This window comes from Cetorhinus maximus, chromosome 8 (genome assembly GCF_964194155.1).
Source record: "Cetorhinus maximus chromosome 8, sCetMax3.hap1.1, whole genome shotgun sequence".
Taxonomy (NCBI): Eukaryota; Metazoa; Chordata; class Chondrichthyes; order Lamniformes; family Cetorhinidae; genus Cetorhinus; species Cetorhinus maximus.
Genome location: NC_135886.1, coordinates 6,030,500 through 6,048,368, shown reverse-complemented (window position 1 = coordinate 6,048,368; position 17,869 = coordinate 6,030,500). Strand labels below are relative to the sequence as shown.

The 17,869-nt window shown below is 42.4% G+C and overlaps 1 protein-coding gene across 1 annotated transcript in view; it reads right to left on the bottom strand.

Annotated features, from left to right (window-relative positions):
* Positions 1-3,655: 3,655 nt before the first annotated feature.
* LOC144683399 (uncharacterized) overlaps positions 3,656-17,869 on the bottom strand; it is a 48,789-nt gene continuing 34,575 nt past the window's right edge. The window contains exons 5-9 of the mRNA XM_078546368.1: positions 17,635-17,806; positions 16,062-16,561; positions 12,041-12,096; positions 7,031-7,083; positions 3,656-4,645 (exon numbers count right to left, since the gene is read on the bottom strand). Coding sequence (XP_078402494.1) covers positions 7,056-7,083; positions 12,041-12,096; positions 16,062-16,561; positions 17,635-17,806 — 756 coding nt within the window. The 3' untranslated portion in view covers positions 3,656-4,645; positions 7,031-7,055. The remainder of the gene's footprint in view (positions 4,646-7,030; positions 7,084-12,040; positions 12,097-16,061; positions 16,562-17,634; positions 17,807-17,869) is intronic.

The window sequence follows — 17,869 nt, the reverse complement described above, 5'->3', positions numbered from 1 at the left end:
TGTATGAGAAGAGAGTGCTAATTGGCTGGCAAGTGGATTCTCTTCTCATACAGTATAAAATGTTGTTTTCCTATTTTGTTGGCATTCTTGCAAAGCCTCCTGATGAGCTCAAGACAGAAAGCTTTGACAAGTCTCCTTTTTCAGCAGAACTCAAGTTATAAAGCTGTTGGAGATGGAAAAGAAAGGGCTGTTTGACTGGCCAGGTGGTCAGAGGCTAGGTGGCATCTGAATGAAACCTCCGGGGATATGCCAAACCAGAGCTGACAACTGTATCTTCAGCCCGGCTCACACTTTCATACCCCATTGGTGTCAAATATATTCTATTCCAATGTTTCATGTCAGCATCAACATAATAAAGTGTCACTGCCACACTACTTCCTTTTCAAATCTGTACTACCCTCAGATCAGTACCATTTGTCCCATTTTCAGTTCAATCTTTATTCTATCATATGCTATAAAAATGTTGAAACAGAACCACTTAAAATGTTAAAGAAATACTAAACCTATGGGAATGAAATGGAAGCCAACTCAAGGTAATATAGATGGTTTTGCATGAAGACAAGTAGACATCGACATTCAAAGTCTAATGGACAGACGCCAAAGAAAGTTTGCTAGATTGGAAATCTATGCTTGGCTTCATTACTATTTCACAAATTACACTCTTGAATCCTATGGCACTTTCTGATGACTTCCATGATTGCTTTTTGGTCATGACCCACCACTTTAGGTTTGAGACTCCTGCTGGCAACAACTTCAATGGTTATAGTGCTCTGCATGCATGGGGACATGTCTCAAAATGCAATGCAGGGCAGAGGAAGATAGTAACTGAAAGCAGGAGGAAAAAGGAGAAAACAGAAATTGGGAAGGGGATTGAAAGCAAAGTTGAAGAGCGGTCATATTGGCCGATCTTGTAAATGAAGGTGTTACTGTAGAGAGATCAAGAAAATTAGGTTTTAAGCAACTCCATATCCTCTCCATCACCAAGACTGTCTACTTCCATTCCCATAGCGTCACCCACTTCCTTTCTGCCTCAACTCACCTGCTGCTGAAAGCCTCATCCATGTCCTGGTTACCTCCAGACGTGACAATTCAAATGCTCTCCTGGCTGGTCTCCAATCTTATACCCTCTGTAAAATTGATCCAAAACCCTGCTGCCCACACCCTAACTTCCATCAAGTCCCGTCCACCGCCTCCCCTTTGCTTGCCAACCTACGATGGCTCCTGGTTTGGTAACACTTGATTTATGGCCTTGCCCGTCCATATCCCTGTAAGCTCCTCCAGCTTAGTAACCCTCTGAGATATCTGCACTCCTTCGATTCTGGCCCATTGTGCATCTGCAATTTTCTTTGCTTCATTGGTACCTGTTGTTTCAGCTACCTAGACCCTAAGCTCTGAAATTTCCTACCCAAGTGTCTCTATCTCTCTCTTTAAAGATACTCCTTAAAACCTACCTCCAAGACCAAACTTGAAGCACCTCTTCTAATATTTCCTCATGTACTTTGGTGTCAAATTTAGTCTGATAATTGCGCCTGTGAAGCCCCTTGGAATGTTTTACTATGTTAAAGGCACTATAGAAATGCAATTTGTTGTTATTGTTTTAGCACTTGTGGAAAAGATAGTGGAGCAGAAGGAACAAAGAGCAGAATGGTACCAGAGGAGCTAATTGTGCATCCTGAGACCTGGCTGCAGGGTATCAGGGGTGTTGGATGTTAGAAGTGGGAGGTAAAGCCATGAACTGAAGGCACAGACTACTGAATGGCGGAACAGGCTCGAAGGGCCGAATGGCCTACTCCGGCTCCTATTTCTTATATTCTTATGACAGAGACCACAGATTTCATAGCAGGTGGCAACTTGTAGGAGTTGGAGGCAAGTGGCACGATAGTGGGGAGAGTCTGCTTTGGAAAGCGAGCTTTAATATGATAAAGGATTAGGATTTTGGCCTTATTATGTGGTGGCAGTGGACAATATTACAGAATTTGAAAAAAAAACGCAATCTGCAATGAAGCAAAACATATGTCATCCTGAAAAAGGATAAAATAAGATGAAAGAAAAAAAAATGTACAAAATACGGAACAATTACTAATAAAAAGTGCGTTGAAAAATTGGCAGTGCATATATACATCAATCCTCAGATGAAGTTGGTGAAAATGCTATGATATTACATGTCCAGAGATCGTAGTCCTTATAATTTCTCTATGCCAGTATCTTCACATTCCATTTTCTGGAATGTTTTATAAAAACATATATGTTCTCCTCTGTGCATTTGGCAATAGGGCATCATCAGACTGGCCTCTAGCATTTCCTTAAAATTACTTATTCAGGATATAAGGTTTATGATGATACGGTTTATAATGGTGATGTTTTGTACAGCTGCTAAGTTTGATATTTACATTTCACAAATATGAAAGGCTTCAAAATTCCATGGGACATTGGCAGAATCCTCAGGAAAATTGCAGAGACTCGGTTTCCACTAGATCACCTCGGTTTCCAGAAGATCCCAGGGGGAAACCTTGATTTGGCCCTTACAAGGCAAATGGTAACCAGGGGATTCCCTCTCCTTGGACTCCAGTGGAACTGACCTATTAGTGGCGGCTAGTGTGCCCATTGAATGAGGGCGGGGGGGCATTGGGGGGTGGTTACTGGTCTTCACAAGGGCATACATTAGCCTCTATCAGTAATTCTTTGGATCCCAGCGAACGTTCTGCATAGTTCCATCCCCTTATTCAGGGGACTGATGGGACCATGGATAGGGCCAAGGATGGATATGGGCAATCTCCCATCCCAGGGGGTCTGGTGCTAGTGTTTCTTATAGTCAAGGGCACGCGGGCACTGAAGATGCGCCCAAAATAACGATTGGGCTCACTTGACCCAGGCAAATAAATTATGCTCTCACAAACCCCCTAAATTCAGGTCGCAGTCAGTGCTGAAGGGCACGAGTCTTTCAATCCAAGGATTTTCAAAATGAAAGTCTTTTGCCTATTTTGTATTAATTGTCATGATGAGTTAATCATTTCCTGTTGTATTTCCTGTCGCTTGGATTCATTTGACTTCAGCACATAAGCTCTGATGGGGGAAGGTTCTGAGATGCTGAAGGGAGGAAGTGGGATGTCAAAATCATGCAACCAATTAGAACTCTTCCTTATACCTGTGAGCTGACTATAGTTACTAATATTTGGTATCAATTGATCCACTTCATTAATCAAGTTCTTTTATATGTTGAGCATGGGATTAAGTAAGTAAGTCACACAAGCATAGACTCCTGGGGAAAAATTATCCCCCACCCCCCTGGTCTCAATAGGCCATTGACAGGTCGGCGGGCATGCAGCTGACTCAGCTGCGCCCCTGCCAAACTGAAAATGGAAATGACCCAAGTGATGTCGCGAGTTCCACCCGATGTCATCCCGTGTCATTTTACACGTCGGCGAGCGGGCCCCGCCCCCGCTCGCCGACCAGAAGATCCTGCCCCTAACGATATAACATTCACTAGATAGATCACTCCTCCTTGTTGGCATTAGCCCGCTATTATTGCAGACCTTCTCGTCCTTTGGGTATAATCCCTTCAGTATGGGTGATTCCTCCTCACTCCTTATGCAATTTGTACATACTTTAAGTCAAAATAGTTTGGTGACATTACACCAAAGTAATTTTAAGGAAGTTGTTCTGAAATCACATTTTCCATGTATTGGTGGAAATGCCTTTGAAAATCTCAAATCTCCAACATTGTCAATGATATCAAGAACCAACTGAAAATGTGAAAGATCGAAAATAATCTCCTTTATCAAGATAATTCTTGTAGCTGGAAGAAATTGTAACAGGTGTAGCAGAATTCAATGTTCAGACTGTAGGCGAATAACTTGACATCGTTGTGGTACTGGGTTGGTGGCGCCATGGTAGCCCAGTGTTCTGAGTTGACAACTCAATGGTGATTCCATTGGATTAGCAGCTCTACAATGACTAGATGTTAGAGGATTAGTAAATCAACAGTGGCATTTCATTAATGTGACTCAGTGATGACGTAGCGACTGTAGATTGTTAACTTGATGGTGACTTGCTGACGTCAGGCTGTTAGCTCGATGGTTATTGAATTGGTAACTTATGATAACTGTCACTGGTAACTCTTGTTTTGGCTATTAGTTTAACTATCCTACACTTTTTATGCAGTTTTTCTTCTGTGAATATAAAAATAATTCCTCATTCAGAGGAAATTTTTTTTTGCTGAAACAGTCTCTAATGATTGATGTAGCCCAGACTCCCATTGATTAACCTGTAGCAATGGAAGCAGAGAGATATGGGGGTCAAGTCGGGTGAAGTCTTTCAGCTCATCATCCTTGTCTGCTTCGAAACACAAACCTCCCCGATGTCTTGCCCAGTTACTGATCTTGAATAATAAAAAGCCTCTTTGTGTGCTGCAGGCATCTTACATTCTCTGTTTGTTTTTCACCACTGCCAGTTCGAGTGCTGTAATTGCTTGGGTCAAAGCCATCTTTGTTCCAGTCAGTAGCCAGTACGAAGGTCACACGCTGTTCAGGCATCAATCTACACTTTGGGGAAATTCAGGGGGATTTCCAGCTCCATTAATAACATGGGAAGAAAAGCAAACGTTGGCTGCTTCACGGAAGCTAGGTAACAACGAGGCTTATAAAACCTGTAACAAAATTGTTGGAAGTTAGTTCCTATGGCAATAAAGCATTAAAACTAAAACAAAAACAAAAATACCTGGAAAAACTCAGCAGGTCTGGCAGCATCTGCGGAGAGGAACACAGTTAAAGTTTCGAGTCCGAATGGCCCTTCAACAGAACTAAGTAAAAACAGAAGAGAGGTGAAATATAAACTGGTTTAAGGGGGGGGGGAGGTGGGACAAGTAGAGCTGGATAGAGGGCCAGTGATAGGTGGAGATAACCAAAAGATGTCACAGACAAAAGGACAAAGAGGTGTTGCAGGTGGTGATATTATCTAAGGAATGTGCTAATTAAGGGTAGAAAGCAGGACAAGCAAGGTACAGATAGCCCTAGTGGGGGTGGGGTGGGGTGAAGGAATCGAAAAAGGCTAAAAGGTAGAGATAAAACAATGGATGGAAATACATTTAAAAATAATGGAAGTAGGTGGGAAAAGAAAAATCTATATAAATTATTAGAAAAAAAAGGAGGATCGGAAAGTGGGTGGGGGTGGAGGAGAGAGTTCATGATCTAAAATTGTTGAACTCAATATTCAGTCCGGAAGGCTGTAAAGTGCCTAGTCGGCTTCTGTCCCCCCCTTTTTTTTCCAATAATTTATATAGATTTTTCTTTTCCCACCTACTTCCATTATTTTTAAATGTATTTCCATCCATTGTTTTATCTCTACCTTTTAGCCTTTTTTGATTCCTTCACCCCACCCCACCCCCAATAGGGCTATCTGTACCTTGCTTGTCCTGCTTTCTACCCTTAATTAGCACATTCCTTAGATAATATCACCACCTTCAACACCTCTTTGTCCTTTTGTCTATGACATCTTTTGGTTATCTCCACCTATCACTGGCCCTCTATCCAGCTCTACTTGTCCCACCCCCCCTTAAACCAGCTTATATTTCACCTCTCTTCTATTTTTACTCAGTTCTGTTGAAGGGTCATTCGGACTCGAAACGTTAACTGTGCTCCTCTCCGCCAATGCTGCCAGACCTGCTGAGTTTTACAGGTATTTTTGTTTTTGTTTTGGATTTCCAGCATCTGCAGTTTTTTGCTTTTATCTAAGCATTAAAACTAAATTAGCTGTGACTTCATTGCTGACTCTTCTGGACAAACTTTGAGGTAGTGCCACTGATTAAATTCTACTTTGTTAGGGAAATGGAGCTAAGCTAGATAAGTGAGAGATGGTGGCACAGTGGTAATGTCACTAGGCTAGTAATCCAGAGGTTGAGGCCATTGATTTGGGGGCATGGGTTCAAGTCATAGCAGCTGGTGGAATGTAAAAATTCAATTAATAGAATTTGGGATATAAAGCTAGTCTTAAAGATAACCATGAAGCTATCATTGATTGCTGTAAACCCATCTGCTTGGCTAATGCCCTTTAGGGAAGGAAATCTGCCATCCTGGCTCTAAACTGCCCTCCAAGCCAATCAATTAAATTCAAGATATGGGTAACAAACCTACTAGGTAAATAGTGTCATAGGGTTGAAACCAGATGCAGAGACTTCCAACACTGAGAGTTTGCACTCCACTATCTCAGCCAGGTCCTTGCATAAGAGGGACAGTGAAAGGAGATTCAATGCTAACTTTCTGGGGGAATTGAATATATATTTGAAAAGGGAAAAAAAAGAAAGCTGCAGGGCCTCGGGAAAGTGGGACTAATTTGTAGCTCTTTCCAAGAGCACTGTGGGTGTACCTGTACCACAGGTACAGGGACTGCAGCGGTTCAAGAAGGCAGCTCATCACCACCTTCTCAAGGGCAACTAGGGATAGGCAATGATGCTGGCCCAGCCAGCGAAGCCCACTTCCTGTGAATGAATTAAAAAAGAACGTGGCTTCCTTCTGTGCTGGAAGATTCTATAAGATCATATGCCACATTAAAAGGTATATTTATCCACTAAATAATAGTACTTGAATAAGTCATTGATGGCAAGGTTGCTGTTGTAATGTAGGAAACACAGTAACCAACCTGTACACAACAAGCTCCCCCAAACAGCTATGCCTTACTGATCAGGTAATCTGTATTGTGGTGTTGGTTGAGGGAAAAATATTGGCCAGGGCATACCACAAGCCATTTTCACTTCTTTGTAACAGTACCATGGCATCTTTTACATCCACCTGGGAGGGCAAACAGGGCCTTGATTTAAAATATCATCTAAAAGACGGTATTACATTACCAGAGTTCCTATTTCTGTTTTTTTACTGTCTGATATCACTACCACATTAATACAGGTGCAGCACTGGCAAGAATGTGGAATACAACACTGCTGGGTTATACAGTGTGATGGTGTGTGACAGAATGTGGATTTGTGCATGTGTAACCAACTGGGCTATTACATTAGTTGGGAAATGCTTTTTAGACTCACCGCTCTTCCACTCCGTTACAGTCCGTTAGACTTCTGTTAAGCAGGAACTTTCCCTGTAATGAGAAAATTACAGGAGATTGGTGAACGGCCTGAGCATTAAGTCAGATCAGCTGAGTGCCAATTCCTAATCAATCCTAGCACATTCACTACGTGGTAACTTGCTGGGCCTCGCCCAGTCAATGTCAGTCATTTACTAAACATGCTTGAGAAAGCCCAAGTGCTTAAAGTGGTAATATTAATGCTTGTGGTGTAACTGCAGAATATTCTAATTCAAAATAAACAGGTTTATGCTTACAAACATGAGATATTGTTTATACAGGAGGATAATTGTTACTCGCTGTATATAGTCTCTGTTTAGATGGCAGAAAAAGTGTCACTGGCTGTGTAACTAAATGGAATCATTAGTTATTCAGCAGGTGAAAACTCGTTTAGGGGATTGGTTAGCTCAGTTAGCTTGATGGCTAGCATGTTGTACAGAATGATGCCAGCAGCATGGGTTCAATCTGTGTACCAGCTGTGGGAGTTCATGGATGGCAGCCTCCTTGCCTTGCCCTACACTTGACAGAGTGGCACCCCTCAAGATATATAAATGTTGTCTCTCTCTCTCTCTCTATCTATCTAACAGGACCATGGACCATGGCTAATTACCTTACAAAATTACTTAATATGTAATTACACATAATCATTGTTTAATTATGAAGATTACTCCATAAGACTATAAGACATAGGAGCAGTGTAGGCCATTTGGCCCATCGAGTCTGCTCTGCCATTCAGTGAGATCTGATAATCCTCAACTCCACTTTCCTGCCTTTTGCCCATAACCTTTGATTCTCTTACTGATTAAAAATCTGTCTATCTCAGCCTTGAATATACTTAACTATCCAGCCTCTACAGCCCTCTGTGGTAAAGAATTCCACAGATTAACTATCCTCTGAGGGAAGAAATTCCTCTTCATCTCTGTCTTAAATGGGTGACCCCTTACTCTGAGATTATGCCCTCTGGTTTTAGACTTTCCCACAAGGGGAAACAACCTCTCAGCATCTACCCTGTCAAGCCCCCTAAGAATCTTATATGTTTCAATAAGTTCGCTTTTCAGTCTTCTATACTCCAATGAGTACAGGCTCAACCTACTCAACCTCTCCTCATAAGAAAATCCCTCCATACCTGGAATCAACCTAGTGAACTTTCTCTGGAGTGTCTCCAATGCCAGTACATCTTTTCTTAGATAAGGGGACCAAAACTGTTCACAGTATTCTAGGTGTGATCCAGCTTGGGCCTTGTACAGTTTTAGCAAGGCTTCCCTATTTTTATACTCCATTCCCTTTGAAATAAAAGCCAACATTCCATTTGCCTTCCCTATTACCTGTTGAACTTATATGCTAGCTTTTTGTGATTCATGCATGAGGACCCCCAAATCCCTCTGTGCCACAGCTTTCTGCAGTCTTTCTCCATTTAACTAATATTCAGCTCTTCTATTCTTCCAGACAAAGTGCATAACCTCACATTTTCCAGCATTATATTCCATCTGCCAAGTTTTTGCCCACTCACTTAACCTGTCTATGTCCCTCTGTAGACTCTTTGTATCGGCCTCACCACTTACCTTCCTACCTACTTTTGTGTCATCCGCAAACTTGGCGATAGTACATCCACTTCCCTTATCCAAGTCATTAATATATATTGTAAATTATTGTGGCCCCAGCACTGATCCCTGTGGCACTCCACTAGTTACAGGTTGCCATCTTGAAAATGCTCCCCTTATGCCAACTCTCTGTCTTCTATTAGTTAGCCAATCCTCTATCCATGCTAATATACTACCCCAACACCAAGGGCTCTTATCTTTTTCAGTAGCCTTATGTGTGGTACCTTATCGAATGCCTTTTGGAAATCCAAATATATTACATCTACTGGTTCCCCTTTATCTATCCTGCTTGTTGCCTCCTCAAAGAATTCTAATAAATTTGTCAGGCATGATTTCCCCTTCGAGAAGCCATGCTGACTCTGCTTGATTATATTATGCATTTCTAAATGCTCTGCTATTATATCCTTTATAATAGACTCTAACATTTTCCCAATGACGGATGTTAAGCTAACTGGCCTATAGTTACCTGTTTTTGTCTCCCTCCCTTTTTCAATAAGGGTGTTACATTGGCATTTTCCAATCCTCCGGGGGTTTTCCAGAATCTATGGATTCTTGGAAGATTACTACCAGTGCATCCACTATCTCTGCAGCTATTTCCTTTAAATCCTAGGATGCAACCCATCAGGTCTAGGGGACTTATCAGCCTTTAGCCTCATTATTTTCCCTAGTACTTTTTCTCTAGTGATAGTTATTATATTTATTTCCTCCCCCACTTTTACCCCTTGATTATTTAGTATTTTTGGAATGCTATTAGTGTCTTCTACCGTGAAGAGTGATGCAAAGTATTTATTCAACTTCTCTGCCATTTCCTGGTTCCCCATTATTATTTCCCCAGCCTCATTCTTTTAGTGGTCTATGTTCACTTTGGCCTTTCTCTTCCTTTTAACATATTTAACGAAGCTCTTACTGTCCGTTTTTATATTACTTGCTCGTTTACCCTCAAAGTTTACTTTCTCTCTTTTTTTTTGATCAACTTATGTTGGTTTATAAAACCTTCCAATCCTCTGGCTTACCACCAATCATTTTTGCTCAGACAGCTGTTAAGTAAGAAAATGGCCTTCAGGTTGTCTAGTGGGTTAGACTGGAGTCACTATCTCTAAGGTGAGCAATGGAGGGAAATGGTGTCATAGCAGTAATGTCACTGAACTAGTAATCTAGAGGCCAAGCCTATGCTCTCGGTTATGGGTTCAAATCCCACTATGGCAGCAGCTGGTGGAATTTAAATTCAATTAATAAATCTGGAATTGAAAGCCAGTCTCAGTAATGGTGACCATGACAACTATCATTAACTGTTATAAAAACTCATCTGGTTTGCTAATGTCCTCTAGGGAAGGAAATCTGTCCTTACCCCAGTCTGGTCTACAGATCCATAGCACTGTGGTTGACTCTTAACTGCCCTCTGACATGGCCTTGCAAGACACTCAATTCAAGGGCAATTAGGGATGGGCAATAAATGCTGGCTTGTCACTGATGTTCACATCTCATGAAAGAATAAAAAAAAAGAACAGCTGCATATTGGATGAGACAGGATGACTTTTGTATCTTCCAAGGTTTACGAGGGAATCTCATGTCACAGCTTGATTTTCATTTTACCTCTAAGATTCATTGCATGCAGGATTCAAATTCAATCTACTGAGCCAAATGGCCTATTTCTGAACTGTAATATTCCATGTAGTACAAAATATAGCAACAGCAAACTATACATGTGGAGTAGCTGCAGCGGATGAAGCATTGAAAAGCTACAGAGCTACCTACCGAAGAGTGAAGGAGTTGCTGAAGTAAGGAGAAATTACCGAAGAGCAGCACTGATACAGAAAAGTGGCAGGGTTAGTGAAGAGTGCTGTTACTGAATGGTTTCCCATTCATTGAAGAGTAGCAGTCTTACTGAAAGACAAATTGCTGAGGCGTGGTCCGTTTGCTGAAGGATAGCATTGTTACTGAAAAGCACAGGGTTTATTGTAGGGTGCAGGGGTGGAATTACTACAGTCCAGATGAGTTATCATAGGGCTGAGTGGTTAAAAAAATAGCGACACTGAGAAAGTTAAAGTGGGAATGTGCTGTCTATTCGATATAGCACCCAGTATAGGCACGTAGGCATTCTGTTTTCCTGCAGCTTCTCTTCATTAAAACCTCTTCCCTCTCTCTATTTTATCAATGGTACTGCTGTTGTTCCTCAAAACTTGTTGGGTGTTCCTCCTATGCTTCATGTGCATCGTCTCACACATTCTCCTTCTTCCCTGTGTCACAAATTACACTCGGAACTCTTAGCCTTAATCATGCTCCTCTGGACTTCTCTCAGACTTTACACCCTTCTACAATCTACAGGCCTTTAGAAGCCAATTACTTTTGACATTTGCCTACACTGTTAATTCTTTTCAATACCAGTGTATCTTGTGCCGTGGCCTTTGACCTTTCACCTCGGTTTCTCACTAACCAGAGAACTGTTACAACTTCCGGAGAGTTTCTCCCTCTCACACAACCCTTACACTTGATGCAGCTTCACTCCCCACATGTGGATACAATTGTCAGGCCTCAGACAGGTAGAAAACAAAACAATGCTACCGCTTGGGCTCACCAAATACAAAAAAAAAACCTGATTTCACAGCTTTCCTGGAAACCCGTTGACCACAACTCACTGGAGGTAATTTATAGCAAATATAATTCTTAAAAAAACTTATTGATTTGACCTGTCAGAAATATCAACCTGAGCAATGATGGTCTGTCCTAGTTCATTCAGGGAGACCAAGTTGTTGTGGCAACACACACTATTTACATGCATGTTGCAAGGCTCCAACATTCATTCCATCACATGACTGACCAGGGATCTCTCCCACTCTTAATGCCTGCCATTGGCACCTATTGGAAGGATTTGTACATTAATACTCAACTGGTTTGGCTGCATTATGAACACACCTTCCTTGACCATCAAGTCCTGGAGTGGGATTTGAACCCAGAGTTGTCTGGCTCAACAGCAGGGACGCTACCCCATGCGCCACAAGACCTCCCATCACCTTAATCGTAGTGCTTTAAAATGTGGTTGCCAAGGAAAGTTAAAAAGTGTGGAAAATCCTCCTGCTCTCTTTAAATATGAGTAGCAATAACAGGAGGGTTCAGCTGGAGATGGCTGTGCCAAGGATGGTTGACTCATGAATTTGACTGTGGTTACTGCTGAGGGGGACAGAGCCATGGAGAGGAGCCATACCATGGATTAAAAGATGGTGCCAATGGGGAGAGGGAATAATTCCTGGACCCTGTGGGCTGCCAAAAGAAGGGAAAGGCAACCAGCTTGCTTTTTTGTAAGCAGGAGGAGAAGGAGGCATTTGATATACTTAAAGGAAACTACAGAGGATAAACGCTTGGTAAAATTTTACCTGGTATTTTCATCATGGTCTTGCATTTCTGCTCTTCCATACCCTTGCTGCAGTCTCTGGAACAACAAACGCCAGATCAGATTAAGATTAGAAATGGCATGAGTTAATTTTTTCCTGGCTTTTTCTGTCATTATTTCTCACTTTCATATTGCCATTCCAGCTAGCTGAATTCTACATATGACATGGCACAATTCTAGTTTAAGTACAGTATTCCATAACTCATCTGGTCATCAGGACCTATAAATGACTTTTATAATCACCAATCCTGTCACTAATGTCCATTCAGGTCCTTTTTAAAGGTGATAATTAATGGAGCATTCACTATTTTTGATGGTGTCTATAGACGTCTATACTACAGACCTACTATTGTGTGGGGGAAACACTTGGGGCTGTATCTTCTCAGCCCCATCATAGTGGACTTGGAGGTGGGGAGATGGGGGATGTGGGTGGTAGGTTGGGGGGGGTGGTGGGTGGTGGTTGGGCTGGGACAGGCAAAATAGGGGTAAGCTTCGTCGGGACAGTTCCCCGACACATTCCCGCCACTGCATTAGTTTCCCAGGGACAAGCTGGCATGCAGATTGCCTGCCTGCTCAACGGAGGGCGACGACCAATCAAAGTAATTAAGGAGCAAACTTGCCAGAGGTGGAGCGCACAGCAGCTCCCCCGCCCACCTCACCAACACGAGGAGGCTGCCAGCTTAATGGAAGTGGCCTCCCTGAAGCATTCCAGGAGAACATTGGAGCTGGAGGCTCCATCTCCTACAGAGGACACACATCTGAGCAGTGCTTGCGACAGAAACAGTTATATATCCAACCAGAGACATTTAGAATTAGAAGTGCACTAACTGTTAAACATGGATCCTTTGTCCCTTCTTAGACTCCCTCTGCTGGTACATGTGTGTTTGATAGCCTCAGGTGGACAAAATGCACAATGCAATTTTCAATACCAGCTCCCTAATGCCCCCATGGCCCCAATTTTCCAGGTAAAGGAATTTCCCTTCCAATCTAAGGGGCTTAGCTCCTCCCCAACTCTTAAATTATTATTTACTGTTTAGGCTACCAGTGCGCCTCCTGAGGTGCTCTCGCATTATCCTACCTGCCTCAGCAGCACCCACCTCTCTTGGTGGGGCTGCCAAGGCTCTAGTGCTGCTGGCCCTCCGGTTGGGCTAACAGCACCGGGGACCAGCCCTCCATCCTTAATTGGACAACGAACTCAGAAGCGGCTAAATAAGATGCTGCCTCAGGGAAAATCAGCAAGCTGGCTTTAATAGAAAAATCCTGCCCAAAATGTCCTTGGGATGGAATTTTACACCGTCAATGGAGTTTTGAACGGCTCGCCACATCTTACGGCCCCTCCCCCACCGTGACGCTGCTGTAAAATTCCGCCCAATATTTCCAAAAGGCTGAGAGGTATTCTGAAACCACCGACCTAAATAGCACAACGTTGAGGCATTTTATGAGTACAAAATGCTGCATACAAAATATACAAGTTCTCTCATCAGGGAGCTGATGTTCTGCTTTGCTAAAGACACCACTGAGCTAACTGGTAAGTTTACTGTAACAGAATTAAGCCTCTTTATTCATTCATTCGTGGGATACAGGTAACCCTGGAAAGGCCAGCATTTATTGCCCATCCCTAATTTCTCTTGAGAAGGCAGTGGTGAGCCACCTTCTTCAACACAACTGAGTGGCTTGCTAGGGAGTTGGAGACAACCACATTGTCGAGGGTCTGGAGTCACCTGTAGACTAAACCAGGTAACAACAGCAGATTTCTTTCCCAAAAGGACATTAGTGGGTCAGATGGGTTTTTTAATAACAATCTATTAGTTTCATAGTTACTGCTATTGCTAGTAGCTTTCTTTTAAAATCTCAGAGTTATTTACTTCAAATTCTCCAGCTGTGGGGAGATTTGAACTCATACTTCCAGAGCATTAGTCTACCTGCTGAATTACTAGTGCGGTAATATTATCATGCTACCATTCCCTTTTGTCATTCAACAGCGTGTTAAAGTTGGTAGCCTAGAAAATTGTTTTGATGTGCATAGGCAGGTACAACCTCTTCTCTTTCAAAATTGTTCATACTTCAGCCTCTTTCTCTTTCTTTTAGAGTCACTCTGAAATGCCTGATATGCTGTGAAAAATACAATACGGTACTTGTCCAATTTTAGTGAAGGAATTTTATGCCTTGGTTGGCTGGGTTCATGGAAATGCTTGCCAACAATCAAGCTCCGTGTGTTTTGTCAGGGGGAATTCCAGCACGGAGAATGGACTGCTTACAGGGAGAGGTGCAACAAGTTAGAGATGGAAGTTAGAGATCTTGGGGTTGAAGGTGCAGTTGCCAATGGCAGGGTGAAGGAAATTGGGGATGGGCAAGTGGCCAGAATGGGAGGAGCGCTGAGACAGCAGAGGATTGTAAAGCACCAGGAGGTTACAGAGATAGGGACAGGCGAGGCCATGGAGGGCTTTGAGAATTTTAAGGTCAGTGAGCACAGCATCATTTGTGGTAATTTATTGCAATTTAGTTGCTATTCAGCCACCCTAGCTCAACAAATGGGTTGCTACAGGGTGGATTGTCTGGAAGCTGTATAAGCTGTTGGTAGGGAAGGGACAAAGATTGACAGCCTTGAGATACCCTCAGGCATAAAAACAGATGTAACCTCTGCTCCCCATCTCACTGCCTTGCTTGTTGAGACAGGCTATGCTACGTGTTTGTCATGGAAACTTTCGCAAGGTGCAGGACCTGCTGGCTGGCATATTTTTGTGAGTTATTTACTTGTCTTTTCTTACCGGGCTTTATATTGCACTCCACCCAAACAATAATAAAAAAGAGATCAGGTGACAGGAACCTTTTCCCATGACAACGCCACCAACTTATTTTATAACCCATAGCCCCTTCTACATATACTGTTTCTAAATAGGGCAGATTACATTGGACCCAGAGCAAACCCCTTCAGACTTTAGGAACTGCTTACATTATTTATGTTCCAAAGTGCACAATCAAAAAAAATATGGATAGTGAGTCAAAGAAGGAGGTATGGCCGGACTGGTGGGTTTTAAGGATGGTCTTCCAAGGAGAATAGGGAAGTGGAGAGATTGATGGGCTTAGGGAGCAAAGTCCACAGCATCTAGTCCAAGGGCACTGCTGACAATGATGTGACGAAGGGAGGATGCAGTAGAGGGTAGACTCAGGGGAGTGGAAATTCAGGTGGAGATTTTAGGACTTGAGGAGGTTGCAGAGATTGGAAGGGACAAGATCATGAGGGATTTAAACATTAGAATGATCATTTTACATTTGAGGAGTTGGGAAAATGAGAACTAATGTAGGTCTGTGAAGACAGGAGTAAATGGGTCACTATCCTACAAAGTAGAGATTTTTTAAAAAAAAGGCACCATGTTAAATAAGTGCCTAAGCCTATACATCACTTGCTCTATGATCAATTGCATAACTTTTTTACATTTTCGAGAACTCGCTTCCTGCTCTCCATACTAACTCTGGACATCTAGGATGAACAGGTGTCCATCACCAGGGCACAAATTAAGCTGCACGACCCATTTCTGTTATTTGCCAAGCATTTGAAGATGCCTGCCCATACATGGCCAGACCTGTCCTATTCTCTGTCTCTTAGGCTGGGAAACCACAGAAGTGATGGAGATTAACAGGGAGCTGGTGGAGTGATTCATGAGGAATGTTTATTGTATCCTGATGGGCTGATGCTGACATAGCTGCCAGAGAATCTCGGCTGGTACACCTTCACTCGCAGTGGACAACATGTAGATCTTCCATCCATTTCTCCTTGGCTTCATACTGTGAAAATCTTCATCTACATGAAAGCCTACACTCCCCCAACACCCATTCAAGCAGTGGAACATTCTCCTCCCCCAACTTTGTCTTTTACTCCACATTTTGAAATGCAAATTCAGCCACCCAATGTTACTGATTCTCTTCTCAACCACTAAATGAAACCCCTGTAGAAGCTGAAGAACAAAACATGGATACGGAAATAAGGAGAAGCGATTTCTTACCTTTAGCTTGAAGTGTAAATGCATGATTGCACAGAGGGCTAAAACCAGTGCAACTAAAGTCCCTATGAATAGATACAGATATAGCTGGGAGTTCATGTGCTGCTTGCCTTGATGTGGACTAGCAGTTTCTTCTGCTCCAGTGGGTTCATTGACAGTCTGTGATGGCGATGCAGCAGAGCTTGGTGCAGACAGTGTATCAGGCACAGTTCCACTATTGTTAACTTCTGTTTGCATTGAGTTGCCATCAGTGTGATGTGGGCCATTCGTTGGCCTGCTCCCAACTGAAGCATTCTTGTTGGTGGCTGTATGCGCACTGTTGTCTTTTGTAACTACACTAGTCACTGTAGACCTGGCTTCTGCTTTGGGAGTGAGCGTGTTGCCCACTACAGTCTGTACATTATACGAAGATTGCGTGGAAGAGGTTGTGTAAGAATTGCTTGAATATGATCCAGAATGAAGGTCAATAAGGCTGCAATTTGAAGAGCCAGAGATGTTGGAGGCTGTAGGAATAAGTGAACAAGTTAACTCTTTGAAAGAAGGGTTGTTATGAGCCAAATATCAACTTTCTAAAGATCCCCCTATTGTTTGCTTTTGTCTCTTGGCATATGTTGTCTCTTTATGAAATGATATCTCTTTTACAGCACAACACCCACAAAACGACATTGTAATACATTACAGGTCATGGTCAAACGTCACTAGAAGGAACATGAACAGTCTCAGCTTCAACAAGCATCAATAAAAGGAAATAATGTAGGTGAGGTGGTAGCCATAAAGATTGAACAGCTGGAGGATAGCAGCATTGAGTAGGTAGCAAGATAAATTAAAGGAGTAAGTTGTAAAAAGAACTGGACCATGCACATACCATTGAAGAGGCAGAATTGGGTAGGGACATATAGGAAAATAAGGAGGCCATTTAGCCCCTCGAGCCTGTTCCACAACTCAATGAGATCACAGCTGATCTACAACCTAACTAAATATACCTACCTTTGTTCATATTCCATAACATTGTAAGTTAATACAGCAAGTTACACAAGAATGGCAATGCTCTGGGCAGGAAAGCGTTCCACCCCAAGGAAGAGATAGCCCAAAAACTAAGATAAAAGCAAAAAACTGCGGATGCTGGAAATCCAAAACAAAAGCAAAAATACCAGGGAAAAACTCAGCAGGTCTGGTAGCATCTGTGGAGAGGAACACAGTTAACGTTTCGAGTCATGGACTCGAAACGTTAACTGTGTTCCTCTCCGCAGATGCTGCCAGACCTGCTGAGTTTTTCCCAGGTATTTTTGTTTTTGTTTTAGCCCAAGAACTAAATGGTTACACTTTGGAGGAAGTAAAGGAGCAGGCAGATATCAGATTGAGATAAACAAGCTAAAGCTTTCAAAGTAAATATATGAGGTACTAGGTTTTGTAAATAAAGGCATAGAGCACACAAGGCTTAGAGGCAAAAGGACAAAAATGAAAGTTACAAAAGCATGTGGAAAGGCTGCTAGGTAACTGAGACTAGAGATAGTTCTTCCGAAAGACGGTGGGCTGAATTCTCTTGTGCTGTGAAATTTTAGGAAACCTCAGTTACCTTCAAGTAAGAAACGATACCCCTCTGACTGCTCGGCGGGTTGTTTTATCGAATTACACTGATGAAATATATATTTATAGTGATTCAAGATAGCTTGAAAATAAGCAAACAGGTCACTTCTGCAGGCTGTAACAACTTTCGTGGCTGGTTTCAAACATTGATGATGAGAACTCTGTGAAATAGAACAAAAAAAAAATGAAGAAAATATTTATTTCCTATTTTTAAAAAGTTACTC